The sequence below is a fragment of the Monodelphis domestica genome, chromosome 5, assembly GCF_027887165.1.
Source record: "Monodelphis domestica isolate mMonDom1 chromosome 5, mMonDom1.pri, whole genome shotgun sequence".
NCBI lineage: Eukaryota > Metazoa > Chordata > Mammalia > Didelphimorphia > Didelphidae > Monodelphis > Monodelphis domestica.
In genome coordinates, this window is record NC_077231.1 from 61150365 (window position 1) to 61168523 (window position 18159).

Consider the following 18159-nt stretch of genomic DNA (forward strand, 5'->3'; position numbering starts at 1 on the left):
GTGGCTTCCCACTCCCATGAGTCCACTATAGTGGTACCAGACTTGGTGTGGATAAGTGACTGCCATTAGCCCTACTGAAGTTCCAAACTCTTGAGCTGAAAGAATCTTCCAGCTTCAGCCTTTCCCAATAACAGGAATTATAAGAAAGTATCATTATCCTTAACTTCTAATAGATTTCAGATTAGAATTCTCAAGTACAACTGATTTTCAATCATTAACAAAGTTTTCAAATGAACCCATTATTGGGTAATTAACCTAGGAAAATTTCTAAGTTCTACAGTCCATGGATTTTAGCTACAAAGATATTGGTGAGCTGGTGTTCAGTCAAATTGGCTTTGTAGAAAAACATTAATATTTGTTGTTACTCTTTCATTTGAGGTCTAAAATTACCCATCAGTCATTATTTATCTCTCCACAACATTTTTATTTTTGTTTTGGATATGACTATAGACTTACAGTTGCTATGTTTCTCAGTGATCATGATACTGTCAGCTTCAAGACAATTGAAATTATAGTAATTCCTTAGAATAAATTTCACCGATCTGAAATCAATTTCAGTCACAAGATTTGGAGTCAAAGTAAATTAAGGAACATTCAGAAAAAAAAATAAAAAGGGATAAACAAATATAGCAGCCAACAAGTTATTTATCTTCCTAAATGGTAGCTAGTTCTATTAGGAAAAAAGAAAAATGTATAAACTTAAACTTTGATTACAAGAAAAATATAATAATAATAAAATATGTGTTCTGGAATGTCTAATTCATCACCACATTTTGGTTTTTCTAAAATTCCTAGAAATCCATATAAAATCATTCATTCCATATATGTTCATTGATTCATCTAGTCATTCAATACTTATTTTAATTTAAACATGTTACAAAAATAAGTGGTTTTTAAATGTGAGGTCTATTAACTTTTTTTTGAAAAATATATTTTGATTTTTAAACTGACTTCCTTTGTATCATATGTTTATGAATTTAAAAAAATTTTTTTTTCCTCCTGAGGAGTCCTTAGGTTTCAGTAGATTGCCAAAGGAGTCCATGTCACAAAAATAGGCTAAGAAACCTTGACTTAGCTAGATGTCTCCTATTTCTCAGAATATGCATACCAGACTTTTACATTTTAATTTTGAGCCCAAAAACATTTTGTTGACAACATTTGTTGTACCATAAAGTTGGACAAAGCTATAGCATCTGTATTTTTAAAGATATATTTCCTTAGTTCTAATTCTCCCTTACCTATCTCCCCTCCACCTTTTTTATTTTGGTTTGCTTTTGGTCTAGCACTGTGATTTCATCATTATTCAGGGCTATCCTCCAAGCCTCTATTACTTGCTGAGACACTGAGAAATTATGGTCACAGGTAGATTTGAACTTATTCCACTTAGACTTTAAGGCTGTTCCTTTATCCCAAGGGTTCTTAATCTATTTTTGGGGGGGGGTACCATTGATTCCTTTGGCAATCTGATGAAATCTATGGATCCTTTCTTAGAAGAATGCTTTTATAGGCATGGAATAAATATATAAAATTGCAAAGGAAAACAATTTTTTAAGCCCTTACCTTCCACCTTGGAATCAATTCTTTGTATTGGTTCCAAGGCAGCAAAGTGGTAAGAGCTAAGCAATGGGGGTTGTGACTTGCCCAGGATCACACAGCTAGGAAGTGTCTGAGGCCAGATTTGAACCTAGGACCTCCCATTTCTAGGTCTGACTCTCAATCCACTGAGCCACCCAGCTGCCCTTGGAAACCAATTATTTTGAAGTTAATCTATACCAATATATTTTTAAAGTCTTCATGGACCCCAGGTTAAGAACCCCTATATGTGTGCACTTTTTCTGATAGCAAAGACCTAGGAAACAAAGTAAATACTTGTTAATTGTGGAAGAATTAAAGACATTGTAATACATGAATGCAATTGAATATAACTTTGATGCAAGAGACAACTATGATGAATACATAAAAACATGGAAAACTATGAACTGAGCAGAATAGAAGAAAGAGGCCCAAGAAAACAATATATACAATGAATACATTATAAATTGAATGATTGACAATTATAAAACGAAAATGTATGTTGCAAAACAAGATTTGAGAAAACTCCTTCACCTCCATTCAGAGTTCAGATAACCAGAGGCATAGAATCTTGCCTATATTTTTCAAATTTTTAAAAATAGATTGATTTCCTCCATCATGAAATCAATGTGAAGCTATTTTTAGGACTGAAGCATAGTCAAGTAGCAGTATATGAATCAGGAGCAATTAGTGGATATTCACCTATTATTTTGCTAAAACCAGAGAAATGGTGTCTAAATATTAATATTGTTAAAACACTTTAATTTTCATATTAAGATGAATAATATCTTAATTGTAATATCTAAAATTTGTTAGTAGCCCTGAAACACTTCTTACAGTTGTTTCCCTTCCAACCTCCAAATGTGATCTATTTCATGCATATGGCAGGTATAATCTGTGGAAGGAGAGGAGAGCTGAGGAACCACTGAAATGAAGAAAATATGAGCTATAGCAGCAGTTGAAAATGAAAAGGGAGAGTCAAATAGTTAAAAAAAGAAGGGAGGGAGCACAGGAGAGGGACAATGTAATGTGAGATGTGAAACAAAATGGGGTAAGAGTAGAAGCAGTAGCCTCAGTATATCAACATGAATATTTCCTTTGACCCTTCCCAGAATATTCTGCTATGTGTATTGGTGAAAAGGAGTACATGGGTGCAAAGGGCACCTTTTTCCCCAGGAGATAGGGCCATTTGAATCAGAGCAACCAATCTCCCTCTTGTATTTCCTTCCTTGGTAAGAAATCTGAGATCAAGAATGACTTCCTATTTTTTTTTCCTGTTCTCTAACAATTTCTTTCAAATATAAGTTTTATTCTATCTGGTTGGGGCATTTTGGATGTTCCCTCAAATCTTCCAAGACTCTGCTGTTTGGACTTTAGAAAAGTCACATGAGTTCAAGACCCTCAAAGTCTCACTGATTCTTTCTCATTTTTTTGTGCTTTTGTGCTTTTCCTAAAATCTGTGATTCTGTTACAGTTTAAAATGTTAAGGAATATTTCATTAATTTGCATTTCCATTCATGATGATATGTATATAGAAATATCTGGAGTCCATCAGTTGCTCTTCCAAAAAAATGTCTCTATCTGATGCTGCTGAATTGAAATGCTGACATTTTTCATTAGGGGTATTTTAACAGCTCTCCTAACCCCTAAAAAAGGCTGGGATTGTAGTGAGGAAGACCTGAGATCATATCTGGCTTTGGGCACTGGCTATGTGAGCCTGAATAAGTAACTTAACTTTCATTTGCCTCAGTTTCCTTAAATATAAAGTGAGGATAATAGTACCTATCTCTCTGGATTGTTGTGAGGATTAAATGAAATACTTGTAAATGGCTTGGCACAATTTCTGGAGTGTTTTCCTGCTTCATGATCCCCATGTTCATCAATTGTATTCCTATATCATAGCCCAGTATCATTGGATGCAATAAAGCAGAAGTAATTTGATCAGGCAAGGGGAGAGCAAGTCTCTCTCCTCCTAATTCTTGGACTCCAATCAAAGACCTCAGTTGCTTTCTTGGCTTCTATGTGACAGTGTTGTCTCCTCTTGAGCAGAATCCATTAAAAGAACAACTGCTAGCTAGCCCAGCCTCTGCACTCCTGTATTAAATTATTTCCCCATAGGTCTTCTTTGAGACTTTATTCTGCCCCAGAAATGATTGGATTTATCAAGGCTATGCTACTAAAAAATATACTGCTGCATGCATTTCTTAGAATTTCTTAAAAACAAGCTGCTCTATGCAATGCTGGCTCCATATTGCTACTCAGGACCACCTCAATAGGGCTTCCACTCCAAACTGACAACAATCAAGCCTTTCCACACTGTAAGAGAAGAAAGACCCCAAAGTCTTTATCTTTGAGGGGCTCATGATGACTTTTTTAGGTATAATAACTCAAAATAACATGGAAGATTGTAATTGTCATTGATAAAAGCAAAATGATGAAATGATGGAATTAAAAAAAATAAATACTGAAAAGAAGGGAAATTATGAAAGCATGAAAGGGAATGGGCTTCATGCCAATGGATAGTGGGTAAATTATTACTAAGAAGGACATTCACTGGGTATAATGAGCCTTGTTCCCGTGTCAGCTACAAAATATCCTTAAGATTTATAAACCTTTGGGCTTTTCTTATGGTATTTATTTCTCAAGTAAGCCTGAGGTTACTAGAGAAACCCAGAGTTTCTTACCAGAGTCATGATTCCCATTCGATCCATCTCCCTGGCTGGACTTCGGGGAGTGAGCTTAGGTGTGGAGTGACCACTGGGAGGAGATGAACTTGCTAAGGATGATGCTGTTACTGAGGCAGTGATTGAAGTACCTGGGTGGACTCTAGCTAGATTCAGACCTTCCAAGCTCACACTGGCAACTCTGTTCTCAATTTCTTCAGCACGTAGTTCTGTGGACTCTTTTTCTTCCTGAATTAACCTAAAAGGTACATGTGAATTTAGGACAATGTTGTCTGCAGATAGAAGTTCATATGGTGAATTACAGCAAATGTTAATTAAATTCCTAAGTACTAGGTATGGATGTCACTAGGTACTGAGCATACAAGGATGAAAGCAAAACATCCCCTGTCCTCAAGAAGCTTACATTCTTCTGGAAGGGTGAGAGAAGAACAACATGTACAAAGATTAATAAAAGCAAAGCAAAAACTTTGGAGAGGGAAGTGGTGACAACTGTGGGGAGATGATTACAGTGTCACTTAAAAGTTTTTGCAGAATAATTTTGTTTATACCAATATTTGAGAGATTTTGTGAAGATTTCTACATGCTATAAAGGCATGTGGATGGCTGAATAAATAGTACACTGGATTGGGAGTCAGGAAAAAATGAAATTAAATTGGACTCCAGACTCTATCTGCTAACCCTAGGAAAATCACTTAAAACTATCTCCCTTATTTTCTTAAATGAAAATAATAATAACTAGTTCCCATTTCCCAGGGTTGTTATGAGGATAAAATGAGAAAATAATTTTAATGGAATTTTATAAACCTTAAAGCACTATATAAATGCGTAGTAGTAGTAGTAGTAGTAGTAGTAGTAGTAGTAGTAGTAGTAGTAGTAGTAGTAGTAGTAGTAGTAGTAGTAGTAGTAGTGGTACTTTACCATCAATAAATTTGAATATAAAGTATAACAAATTCTTATTTTCAGAAGATTTAGAATATTTTATTCTTCCAGAATTCTTTATCCTTAAATAATGGTCTTTTTAAAAGTCTTTTCCCCATCTGATCCTAGCTTTTAAGGTGAAATTAAACCTTATAATTTCTTCCAATTAAATCCTTTCCAAATTGGGTCCTTTTTGAACTTTCTATTTTGCTTCAATAATACAAAGTAGATAGTTGTCAGTATAAAACTTTTCATGATTTTAACAAGTTATAGAGCTGTGAAAGGATTTCATCCAAAAGGAATTTGAATGCCAAGCAGCTACATCATGATAAAAAGGTCAAACAAAATTTGTCAGTAGAGATAACAAAATGAAAGGAACAAGGGGAAGAATAAAGGAAGATAGTAGAATTAAGCAGCCTATGATGGTGGTAGTGCTCCACTGCTATTGACTATTATCTCTATTGCCACTGTTAAAAAGATTTTCTTAACCCTGCTCTCTTGCCTCTTAAGGAGGCTAATAACACAATCCGGAATATACTCTCCAGAAACAAGAACCTAAAAATATTAATCCAAATTCAACTTACAATTATTAGGTACAAAAATATTATATAAATACACTACTCAGGAATAGCTAGCTGTGCATTCCTTCTCTGTCTTTCTGCCCGTCTTTTCTGTTTGTATCTCTGTCTCTGTAAAAAACAAACAAAAAACCCCAAATCTACTTGGCTTTAAAGAATGATCAATACTAATTGCATACATGTATATCATATATTTTATACAATATAAATACAAAATAATATATGAAGTATACAAATACATATTATATGTATTGTATATCCATACATACTTGCATACATGCTGATAGTGATTTATCCAATATGACAGCCAGGATAGGTCAAATATTGCCCCTGAGCTCAGGTCTTCCTATCTCTTAAGTCAGCTATCTCCTTTGCAATTTACATTTGAAGTTATATACAGGCATATGTTTCCGTGTATGAAGAGTGAGAGTGAAGGAAGGAGGTGGAAGAGGGGGGAAAGGTCCACATTTCCCCACTTTCCTAAGATCTAAATTCAATGAAACCATGGGAACCAACAAGATATGATAGCCTTTGAACAATGGTGTTCTTTCATGAATTCTAACCCAGTCTTCCACATCCCCACTAAAAAAGTCACGACTGCATTATTACCATGATGCTTTCTGGTCTAAAACTTCCATTTGCAATAGGGAAAGTTAATATATGACTAGAATGTTCTTTAAATTGGTGGCACGTTGGCATTCCACAGGACATTTCTACAATGTGATTTTGACGTGATTGTAACACTTGAAACATCTACTATGATTTCATAGCATTCACCAATATGAACAAAAGCAAGGGGCGTGTTATTGAGGAAAGGTTTCAAAGTCTGAGGACCTGGATTTAAATTCTGTTTCTGATACATCTGATAGGTTTACTTGTGTGACCTTGAATAAGCCATTATTTCTGAGATTCCTCATCTATAAAACCAAGGGACTGAATTAGATGATCCCAGGGGCTGCTTCAGGTCCTACTCATCCTTGCTTCTTGAAGGCATATTTCCCAGGATATACTCTCCTAAACTACGATACCATGCTCAAGCCTGAGGTCCTGGGGCTGGGTTGAGGAACCTACAGCACATGCACTGGAGGGGCTGCTCTCCACCATCCCTGAGGACATTTCTCTCATCACCGGCCCCTCTGCCCCGCAGCCCAGTGGGAGTGCTTCCTCCCTCCCCCGTCAGCAGTATCTCCATTGTATCAATTCTAAAATCAATCAAGACTCAAAGAAATTCCTGTTCTATGCTTAAGCATAGGTCAAAGTCCTTTCCATTGTTCAGCAAAAGGTTTCTGTCCTAAAGTAATCTTAAGAAGGGAGGAGGAGGAAACTCTCATGCCAATGGGGTTCACATTCCAATAGTCAAGACCCACTATGAATAGGAAATTTTTCAAGTATGAAATTTCCCAATGGTGAAATTTCCAACATTTATAAGTCTAAGAAATTTTGAGGTTTACATAAGGCAGGGGGCTCACATGCAGTGTGAGGGTGCAGTTTGGGCGCAAGGTCTCTAAAAGGTTCCCTATCACTGTCCTAAACTATCTTGATAATAATGAAGCAAGCATTTTGTTTTGCATGTCCTAAGATGACAAATTGTTTTTTTGGCAATATAATAGCAATTCAATATCTGGAAAGATTTTCTAAATCTTCAACAATTCAAAAGTGGAATGTACTGCCATGTTCATCAATGAGAGCCCACCTGCACAGAGATGATAACTTATCTCATGGAAGCTGATTAGGTCACCAAGTGAGAGAATGAGACAAAAATGTAAGAGACAGGAAAAGAAGTCTTGATGTATACCTACATTTAGGGGGTATATAAGAGAGGAGAAATTCAATTTGTTCAAGGAGCAATTTCTAACAGCAATCAGATGCAGAGAGAGAATGGGGGAGGTGTAAGAAAAAAAATAACTGAAGGTTCTGGAAGGGAATCTGAAGCAGAGAGAACTTCAACTGATCACACCTCACTTCCAGCTAGGAGCCAGGGAGAAGAAGCAGGTCTTTCAGGCTAGAAAGAAGCTTGGGCCTCTTTGGAGTTCAATTGTTTCCCTGTGAATCTCTGGACACCTCTTACTCAGCTCTCAACAACAGCACAGAACCACCAGTGAATATTGTGGACAAGAACTTGAAGAAGCTGTCCATTGAGATCCCCTTTTCAAAGATCTCATTCTCCATATCTCTCCCTAACTTGTTCCTGGACTCCATTACTCAAGCTAGTTAGCTCAGGAGTAAGGACCAAACCAACAGCTGGAGGTAGAGGGACCAAGGCTGAAATCCTTGAACCCTGAAACCTTGGGGGGGCAGTCTGCCAGAGGGGACAAGTCAATAGGGCTTCCTGGGCTTCCTGCTCACCCACTTCCTCTACATGACAGCCTTACCTCTCCTCTCCCTGTGTGAACCCAAATAATTGTCAACTTCTTAGAATTAGGTCTGGCTAGTTTCTGATACTAGGAAAGAGGGCTGAAGATTTGGAGAGAAATCATACCTCTCTCCAAAAAGGAGAGTTAGCCCAAGATCTCAGGGATCCAAACAACCAGACCAAAGGGGCAACCATCTCTCCTGGGCTGTGGAGTAATCCAAGGTTTGGGGGCAGGGTAGTGGCAGTTGGTGAACCTGAAGGATCCAGAGGCAGAATAGTCCATCCTGCCTCTCAAGAATAGCTGGGACCAAAAGGGTGGCAGTGTGTCATCTTACTAAAGCTTTTCCCTCTAGTTCTTATCCTCCATCTCCCAGAACCATTCTCTGAGGAGATATACTCTTTCCCTACCTTCACCCAAAAGGAAGAGAGGGGAAGGTCAATCTCTTCCATCTCTCCATATTCTCAATTCATTCTTTCTCTCCCTCCATTTCCCCTGTGTGTGTATGTTCCTTTTCAGACCATACATTACAGGTACGAAAAGGGATGAAGAATTTGTAAAAGAGATTGATAAAAAGTCAGACAGCTCGAGAAAAATAGTGTCATGGAAACTGAGAAAGTGTCCAGGAGAATATCATCATCAACACAATTGAATGTGGTTGAGTTCATGAAAAACAGGACTAAGAAAAGGACATGAGGTTTGTAATTAAGAGATAATGATCCCTGGGCAAGTCACTTGACCCCATTGCCTAGCCCTTACCATTCTTTTGCCCTGGAATCAATACACAATATTGATTCTAAGATGGAAGGTAAAGGTTTAAAAAAAAGACAATCATTACCTTTAGACAAAGTAGATATAGATCATTACTGAGGTAGAAAATCAGATTACAGAAGGAATAAAAGAGCAAAATTAGAAGCAGAGGAAGCAGCAGCTATAGACTGCTTTCTCGTGAAATGTACCCAAGAAAAGGAGGAAAAATATAGGATGGCAGCTAACAGGCATGGGAGTTTCCAAAGAGTTTATTATTATTTTTTTTTTAATATAGAGAGACTTGAACTAGCTTGTAGGTAGCAGAAAAGGACCAAATAGAGAGGGAAAAACTGAAAATAAGGGGGAAAGAGGGAAGGATAGTATAAAAAGCAGTCTTTACAAAAATGTAAGAGGAGATGTAATTTAAGACTATAAGTAGAGGGTTTAGCTTTAGGAAAAAGTAGTGACATGTCCATTAGACTGGAACAATGGTTCTTAATTTTTTAGGTATCAAAGATCCATTTACAACCTAGTGACAACCATGGATTCATTATCTGAATGCTATTTTTATATGTTTAAAATCAAATCATTACAAAGGAAACTAAATACACTGAAATGCAAAGTTTAAAATATTTTTAAAAAGAAAAAAAAGTTCATTGTGCCCTACCTTCTCACCTCCTCTCCTCCAACCTACCAGGTTAAAAATCTTTAAAAGAAACAAGTGGAAATAATGAAAGATAATATCTAGTGGTTGAGAGATAAAACAAATGGGAATGGAGAGAGAAATAAGCAAATATTCTCATTTATCAGAAAAATGATAAATTTATCAGAGGACTGGGGAAAGGGGTAATATGAGAGATTTGACTTCTATGAAAAGAATCTGAGGACCTCCAAAGCTCTGCTGAGCTCTGATTATTTGGAAATTTTTCTAGATACTTATTCAAAATCTGTTTGTCAGCAACTTGCATTCATTTCCCCTAGTTCTTCCTTCTGTGTCTTAACAGATGTTTAATATCTTTGTTGCATATGAGCTCTTCTAAGTTGCCATTGTTTCAAGGTCCTTCTTGATTGCGATCCTCTCGTTGTTCTCTAGTTTGTCAATATACTTCTGAAAATGTGACACTGTGAACTAGAGTACTCTGGGCTATGGTCTAATTAAGCAGAGTACAACAGGAGTCTCAAGATTCCATGAGCTTTTCTGTTGCTGTTGCTAATTCATAATTAAATGCAACTAAAATATTTTTAGCTGAATTGTGATGGATCCGTACCTCTCCCATCTTACACTTGTGAAATTTATTTTTTGAACTCATGATTCTGGATAATGTTGTATGTAGGAGTTGCTTTTTCATGATAAGTTTATCCTGGGGTTGGACCAAGAGGCTGCCTTAGTTTCCTCTCATATCGGGGAATTTACATTTCACTGACTTCTGGTTTCTAGGGGGACTATAGGATGGAACCCAGCTGAATTCTCACTTCCTTCAGGTCTAGTAAAGCTACTAGTCATTTTTCACAGCTCCCAACATCCCTTGATTCTCTGTAGGGCTAAGTCAGTATCTTCTTGTTCTTTTTAATTTGGGGGAGCTGGGCTGAAATTGTTCTTGGACTTTCCTAACTTAGTGGGCACTCAAAAATGAGGAACACATAGTTACTCCCTCCCACGTTTTTCCACATGATGATTCAGAGTCAGAATTTTCTCTTCTTGCCACAGGTAGATTGGCAAAGGGGCAGTTAGTTGGCACAGATGGAGAGAGTGCTCTTTAAGGATCTTGATGTCTATATTTGGACTTCACTAATAGCTTCTGACATGGGTTAAAGAAGCAAAAAAAGCAGGGGGGGCGGTTAATTAGGATGGACAGCAAAGGGGTAGAGTGGATTGTTTGCCAGCTAGAGATTCAGGAAGACTCATCTTTGTGAGTTCAAGTCCTTTATTTCATAAAACATTTATTTTCCCTATTTATTCTCTTACCTATGATATATTGGAAATTAAGATAGTTTTGCATTCTGCTCAATTATTTATTTTTTATAATTTCCATATTATTTATTTTTGTAAGTTAATAATCTCATAAAGCCCACACCCCAAACATATACCCAAATAAACAAGTGATAAATCATATGTTTTCATCTTCATTCATACTCCAACTACTTTCAATTATTTAAGAGTAATTTACTGAGGTTAGGGCCTATTTAGTCATCACAAATCTGCTATTTAATTGCACCTGAATGCTGGATCATGGAGTGAGGAAGACACATCCAGCCTCAGACCCTTACCACTTTTGTGACCTGTGCATGTCACTTAATTGTTTGCCTCAGTTTCCTGGTCTGTAAAATGAGCTGGGAAAGGAAAGAATAAACAACTGCAGTAGCTTTTTCAAGAAAACTCTTAAGGTTATCACAAAGAATCAGACATGATTGACAAAAACACTGAACAACAATACTTTGTCAAAATAATAGGCTAGTTATACTGACAGCTTTTGTAGTATAGGAAATCCCCACGTGGGTCTCAAAGCTTGTGGTTTGGTCTGTGTGACTGACCAGAGTTAAAGTGGTTGCTGGGAGGGAAGGATGCTCTGTAAGGGTGCTCTGGATTTATCTCCTTCACTGTTAATTTGTAAGGGAATAAAATTTCCAAGTCCTCAGAACTGGCTCTGAAAACAGCAATGGCAACAAGACAAGATACTAAAACTTGTGTCATATAGCCAATGTGGTATGCATAATTGAAAATCTGTTACCCTAAAACTACATTTCCTGTGAGACCACTGTTGTTATGTACTTCCTGTAGACAGAGGATAAATTCTCTGGCATCTTTGGCTTCCTGTTGGTGAGCATGGTAGTAGTAAGCCTGGGGGTTTTTGAATACGCTAATAAGTCATGGGCATGTGGTTTTATTTTGTATCCCTTTTATTCCTTTATTTCTAATGATTGTTAATAAATCTCATAAGTTAGAATATATTTATTATTTGAGATTAATTTTAATTTTTACAGGTACTAAGCAAAAAAATTCCTATCTTTGAAGGCATGCATTGATAAAAGAGAAAAAGATAAGATTAATGAATTGGATATGCAATTATTTAAAAAAAAACTAGAAAAAGAGCAAATAAAAAATTCCCAATTAAATCACAAATGGAAATTTTGAAAAATCAAAGAAGGAATGAATAAAAATGAAAATAAAAATCAATTTAACTAACAAAGCTATGAACTGGTTTTATAAGGGAAAACATTGGTTAATTTGTTTTTAAAGAAAGAAGAAACCGAAATTAACAGTATAATAAATGAAGTGAGTGGACGTACCACCAATGAAGATGAAATTGAAGCAACTTTTAAGGGTTATTTGCCCAATTAATGACAATAAAAGTGGTGATATAAGTGAAATGGATGAATATTTACAAAAATATAAGTTGTCCAGATTAACAGGAGAGGAAATAAAATACTTAAATAACCCTATATTAGAAAAAGAAAATGAACAAGGCATCAATGAGTTCCCTTAGGAAAAATCAAAATAAAAAAGAGGATCAGAAGGATTTACAAGTGAATTCTCTCTAACATTTAAATCCCAATACTCTCAACTATTTTGAGGGGTGGGATAAATAAAGAAGGAATGCTTCCAAATTTCTTTTATGGCAAAAATAGGGCTTGATACTAAATCAGAGACCAAAAAAAAAAAAAAAAACCAACAAAAAACAGAAAAAAGATTACTATAGCCAAGTTTCCCTAGTGAATATTAAAATTGAACAAAATTAATGGTAAGGATATTATAGCAAGAAATCCCTAAAATAATTTTCTATGTCCATGTGGAAATTATGCCAAGAATGCATGGCTGGTTCAATATTAGGAAAACTCTAAGCATCACTGACTATATCAAAAACTAAAACAATAAAAATCACATAATTACATCAAAATGTAGGGGAAAAATGAGAAAAATACAATATCAATTCCTATTAAAACCACAAGAAAACATGGGAATAAATGGAAGCCTTCTTAAAATGAAAATGCCTAGTTTCTGCCAAAAAGCCCCCAGGTTTCCCAGTCATTTTCTTTTTTTTTAATGACTGTTAAAGCAGAAAGCCATAGTTCTGCCTAACTTTTTTGAATTTTCATAACTTGAAACTTAGGGTGATTATGATGAAATTTTAAACTTTTTATTAAATACACAAAGAAGCAAAGTAGGAACTCACGTAGACCTCAGGGGTCCTTTTATAGACTCAAAGTAGAAAAATGAATTATTATATTATTATATCAAAATACTGTGATTTTCCTAAGCTATATTTATCTTCATTAGAAGAAGCATTAATGGATCAGATGGATATAAATCAGACCTCATAAAATGTCACTTCTTTGACCTTCCACAGAAAAGCAACATTAGATAATATGAAGCTGTGAAAAGGAATGTTCATTAAGAGTCCTTTGAATTTCTTTAGGATGCTAGAATAATAGAGATTTACTATGGAGGCACCTCTTCTTGATGTCTTTCAACTGGGCATGAACCTAACTATTATGGTTTAGAAACGAGGAAAGCAGGACATTTTGTTAGAGTCAGAAACAACAGATGAGAGGATTGTATGTAATGGAGAAATCTGCTCACTAGCAAAAAAAAATATGTCAACAACAGTTTCCTAATGTTGAGCAGAAACTATTTCAAGCTGTCCCAGATGGGGCAGGCATTTTCACTATTGTTGCCTAAATTAGTAACAGTGTAAGACTCTGCAAATCATTCAGGCTTGGGAAAGTATTTGAAGTTAAAATTAAGATAGTCATAACAACAGAATTTCTCAGTATTTTAAATGATGGCTTGTGAAAAAAAAAAAAAAACTATTTCAATTCCTGAATACTATATTGTATCAAGAAGCCATCTGTTAGCTAGATGTGGTCTCAAAATGGTACATTTTTTTCATTATCTACTATTGGAGAAAAATCAGTCATTGCAAGTTAGCACACTTTGCCAACATACTTGATTGCCCCTGGAATGCTAATCTTGTGCTAAAGGCGTTATTATGAGAGTGTTTTGATACAAGCATTACCAATTTCCTCTTTGAGAAAAGCAAATGCATTTTAGATCTCATTTGATACTTTAAAGTAAGTTGAATGGACATTATTCTGGGCAATGATAAGAAGTTTCCATGGATGATAATAAAATAATAGTTCATTTACATATCACTTTATGGCTTACAAAGCACTTTCTGATTCACTATGAATTTAAATCCTGTTTTTTTTGTAGTTTGACTACTCTTCTATTGTTTTTTTTCCTTGCGGAGAGGGCATTAATTACTACAGAAAAGACTAGTAAGTGAACTCGGAGCCCCATTTATGTAAGTACAGAACAAATGTATCTCCAAATAGGGATCGGGGAACAGTTTAAAATAGGGTAATGTAGGGATTTGAAAAATGAGTTTTAGGGAAGAGAAAATAAAATGAACTTTAAGTATCAAAAGGTATGATGTGCATTTATTTAAGTGAAATTTACTCCTGAGGAAGTTTTATTTTTTTACTACCATCAAGAATTAATTCTGCTCTTTCAAAACTAATGTTGTTTTAAGTTCTCATACTTAGATACATTATTGCATATATAGTGAACATTTTGAGCACCACTGATGAATTTCTAAGTATGTAATCTGTGTCCATTGATAGAATGTTATGACAATGAGAAAAAGAAGATTGTGGTCATTTCTCTAGAGCTTAAATCACTTCCTTAAAAAGGAAAAAAACAAACAAAACCAAAATACAACAAAATGATTAGCAATATTTTTGATCCCTTTGTATGTATCTTACTGACCACAAAGTACCAGAGAATTCTAATATTGTAAAGAATATATTTAATTCTATTTTAACCAAAATGTTCTTAATTATATTGGTTCAGTAGCTAGAATTCCGTATGAATTTTCTCACCTGGCTCTTGTTTAGAGAATTAGTGTGTTTTAGTGGATAGGGAGCAAATCAGTAAAGATCAGATTTGATCATCATCTCAAACAGTTACAGGCTGTGTGATTTTAGGTAAATTACTTAGTACCTCAATGTTCCGCAGGTAACTCTTCATAGACTTTAAATGGCACAACAGTGGCTGATTACAGCAAGAGTTTCTTTCCCTAGGAGTGCCCTAGAGCAATAGAATCCACAAAGTCAGTTAAATCAAAGGTCTAACCACCTACCACCAAGGAAAACATGGTGCCAACTGTTTTAGGTTATGCTACCAAAAATCCATCCTCAGTTTTTTGTTGTGAGTCAGTTGTTCTTCAGTCATGCTCAACTCTTCACAATCTCATTTGGAGTTTTCTTGGTAAAGATATTGTTGTGTTTTTCCATTTTCTTCTCCAATTCATTTCATAAATGAGGAAACTGAGGCACACAAGGTAGTAGAGTGACTTGCCCATAGATCACACAGCTTGTAAGTGTTTCAAACCTTAAAGACCTTTCCTGACTTCAGGCTTGGTCTCTATCCCCTATGCCACCTGGCTGCTCATAACTTAAACCCCCTACTTTTTTTTAACTCAAGTATCAAAATCTATTAACATGTTCCAATTATGGGCATCAAGATTCTTACAGTGATGGTTTAGTGTTTAGTGTAGTGCTTGAAAAATAACGAGTATTTCAAAATGTTTTTTCATTGATTCATTTATTCTATTCCAAATGGTGTCTACTACAATGCTTGCCAAGAAGAAGAAAAAAAATTCCTAATAGAAAGTGGTATTCCTTTGCTAAAGAAACTGATATAGCATATTTTTTTATCTAAGGTTGATCTTCCATGCCGATCTCTCCTGAAGAAAGGGAATGTAGTAGAAAAAGTGGTGTGTTTGTCATACAAAATAGTTTCAAATCCTATTCTTAATACTTGTAGCCTTGCCTCAGTCCATCTCTTTTTACCTCTTTTGTAAAATGATGAGGGTGGCCTCTAAGTTTCCCTTTTGCTCTCGATAGCTGAACTTTTGTTCCACAACCCTACCTTCATCCTGGGTCATGAATGCCAAACCCTTTTGTATCACTAACACACATAGCATCCCTATGCCTACGCTCAAACAATGGCATACAGCACATTTACAAACCACAGACACCATCCCAAAAGCTTCTCCTAACTGTACACTTTGATAGTCTAACAGATTATATATTTACATTAGTCCTTTCAATAACAGAAAAGCACTAACATTAACACTATTTTTAAGGTGCCCATATTTTAATGAACTTATTGTGTTCAACACACGTGCATACTTTGAAGTTCCTTTTTTGTTGGTGATTTCAAATGTATATTGTTTGATAATATAAATATACTGTCAGCAATGAGTCTTTACCTTAAATTTCAAAGAAAAAAGTCACTGTAGAAATATATGTAGAAATATATGAAAAACTATATTTTGACAATAGTATACCCTTTTAAAAATCAATATTCAGTTATGATTACTCTCACCCTCCCATAAATTTTGGAGTTTCAAGGAGACAAATTGAATATTTTAATAAGCAGTTTCACAAAGTTAGGACTTTGGGACCAAGCCGAAGGCCAAACAAACACTGATATTATTCATTCTTACTATCATAGGTCTGTGGTTCAACCAGGCAAATAGAAAATGTAATTAACTGACTTCTACCCATCCTATTTGACAATTTTCAGAGACAGAAGGGATTAGAAACAGATTGAACATTCTAGGTTGATCAAAGTAATTATAGTTTCACCAGTTAAATTTAAAAATTGTAATCTGAAGAACAATTAAGGACCCTTCCTGGATGCCTGACTAAAAGATATAAAGTAGAAAACCTTCCCCTGAAATATTTTCTTGGGACACAAATACTCAATAAAACCAATTTATCTGGTGACTTTTCCTTAAGCTCTTAGAACTTTTCCATGACACTTTCTAATATAGCACATTTCTGATTAAGGAAACATTAAGAAATATAACTATTTAATTTCTAATGAGAAATTCCATTGAGGTTTTTAATTGACATAAATGCCAGTGAAAAATTTTATACTCAGGTTTTCTCCTTTCTTCTAAATATTCTAAAATGTAAAATCTAGGATATAGACTTATTAACCGAAATCCCATTCAGTATAACGCTTGCTATTCCTAGTTTAGAAGATAGCCTATATCAAAATGTATAGAAGCTAAAACTTACCTGATTTCTTTATTAATTGCATCTAATTGTTCTTGAAGCATCATGGCGAGAGTTTGGGCATCAGAATGGCCGCTTGGGGACAGAAGGTCCATTGAGCTAAAAATAGTTTCTCTATCATCATCATCAATGTCAGACATTTCAGTGTCACTTTCAAAATGGTGGCTGCTTAGTACTCCAATTTGTTGAGTTCGGTTCCACTCATGGTCCCCAAGTGATTTCACCTAAATAGTAAGGCAGGCAATTTATGGTCTGTATTTACCATCTAAAATGCTGAACTTCTTAAACTTTTCATGGAGAAAGTAGATTTTGTTAACAGTTTTGAAAAAGAAGAGAATAAATGGTAGGAGTCTAAGTTTACTGAGACAGCAAAGGCCATTACTTTGACATCTTAATTAGTCATAAATTATCAAGAATTTTATCTCACTTTTTAATGTCAATGAAAATTGCAAACTTTTTTTTCATATGACTTCTGGTATAAATTAAATTGGGTCAGGGGAGAGAGAGAGAGAGAGAGAGAGAGAGAGAGAGAGAGAGAGAGAGAGAGAGAGAGAGAGAGAGAGAGAGAGAGAGAGAGAGAGAGAGAGAGAGAGAGAGAGAGAGAGAGAGAGAGAGAGAGAGAGAGAGAGAGAGAGAGAGAGAAAGACTGAAGATTTAAATTCAAAAGGTGCAGAGCTGATTTTTTGTTGTTTTTCCTGCTGTGATTTTTCTAGCCTGCTCTTCTTAATTTGCTTAAGCCTATAGCATGCTTATTTGTCTGTCTAAAATAACTTAATTTCCAAGACTAGCTAGGCACCAAAATGGGGACACCAGGGCAGTCACTTCTAATCCCAGATTTGCTGCTGTCCCTTAATCCTTTTACAGATGAATCCTTGTGTTTAAAATGGGAATAAGATGACTAAATTTGAACCAACTTATTAAAAAAAAAAAAGATTCACAGGAGGAATTCTTTTAACCCCTTGACAAGCTTAGCCTTTGGTGTCAGGACTGTGTGGTGCTGATCTCAGGGGTAAACTGATACTTACATATAGCATTTTCTTCCTAATTTCTTAGTTCCCTGTTTAATTTGCAAAGGTTTATAGAATACTGCTTTCCAAGTTTTGGAAAAACTCATTAATATGTAAGCTGTAATGTTGAAGAGAAAGAGATAATTAAAATAACAATATAATCTAACATTTAAACTCATCCAGGAGTTCTCTGAAAAGTCATAATAATGAC

General features: G+C 35.3%; 1 protein-coding gene across 21 annotated transcripts in view; it reads right to left on the reverse strand.

The window, feature by feature from the left end:
- The window catches only part of PPFIA2 (PTPRF interacting protein alpha 2), a 654901-nt gene that overhangs the window by 85134 nt on the left and 551608 nt on the right, over window positions 1–18159 (reverse strand). For all 21 annotated transcript variants that reach the window (XM_056798558.1, XM_056798566.1, XM_056798564.1 and 18 more), the window contains 2 exons: window positions 16945–17165; window positions 4257–4494 (listed from right to left, as the gene is read on the reverse strand). In XM_056798558.1, coding sequence (XP_056654536.1) covers window positions 4257–4494; window positions 16945–17165 — 459 coding nt within the window. The remainder of the gene's footprint in view (window positions 1–4256; window positions 4495–16944; window positions 17166–18159) is intronic.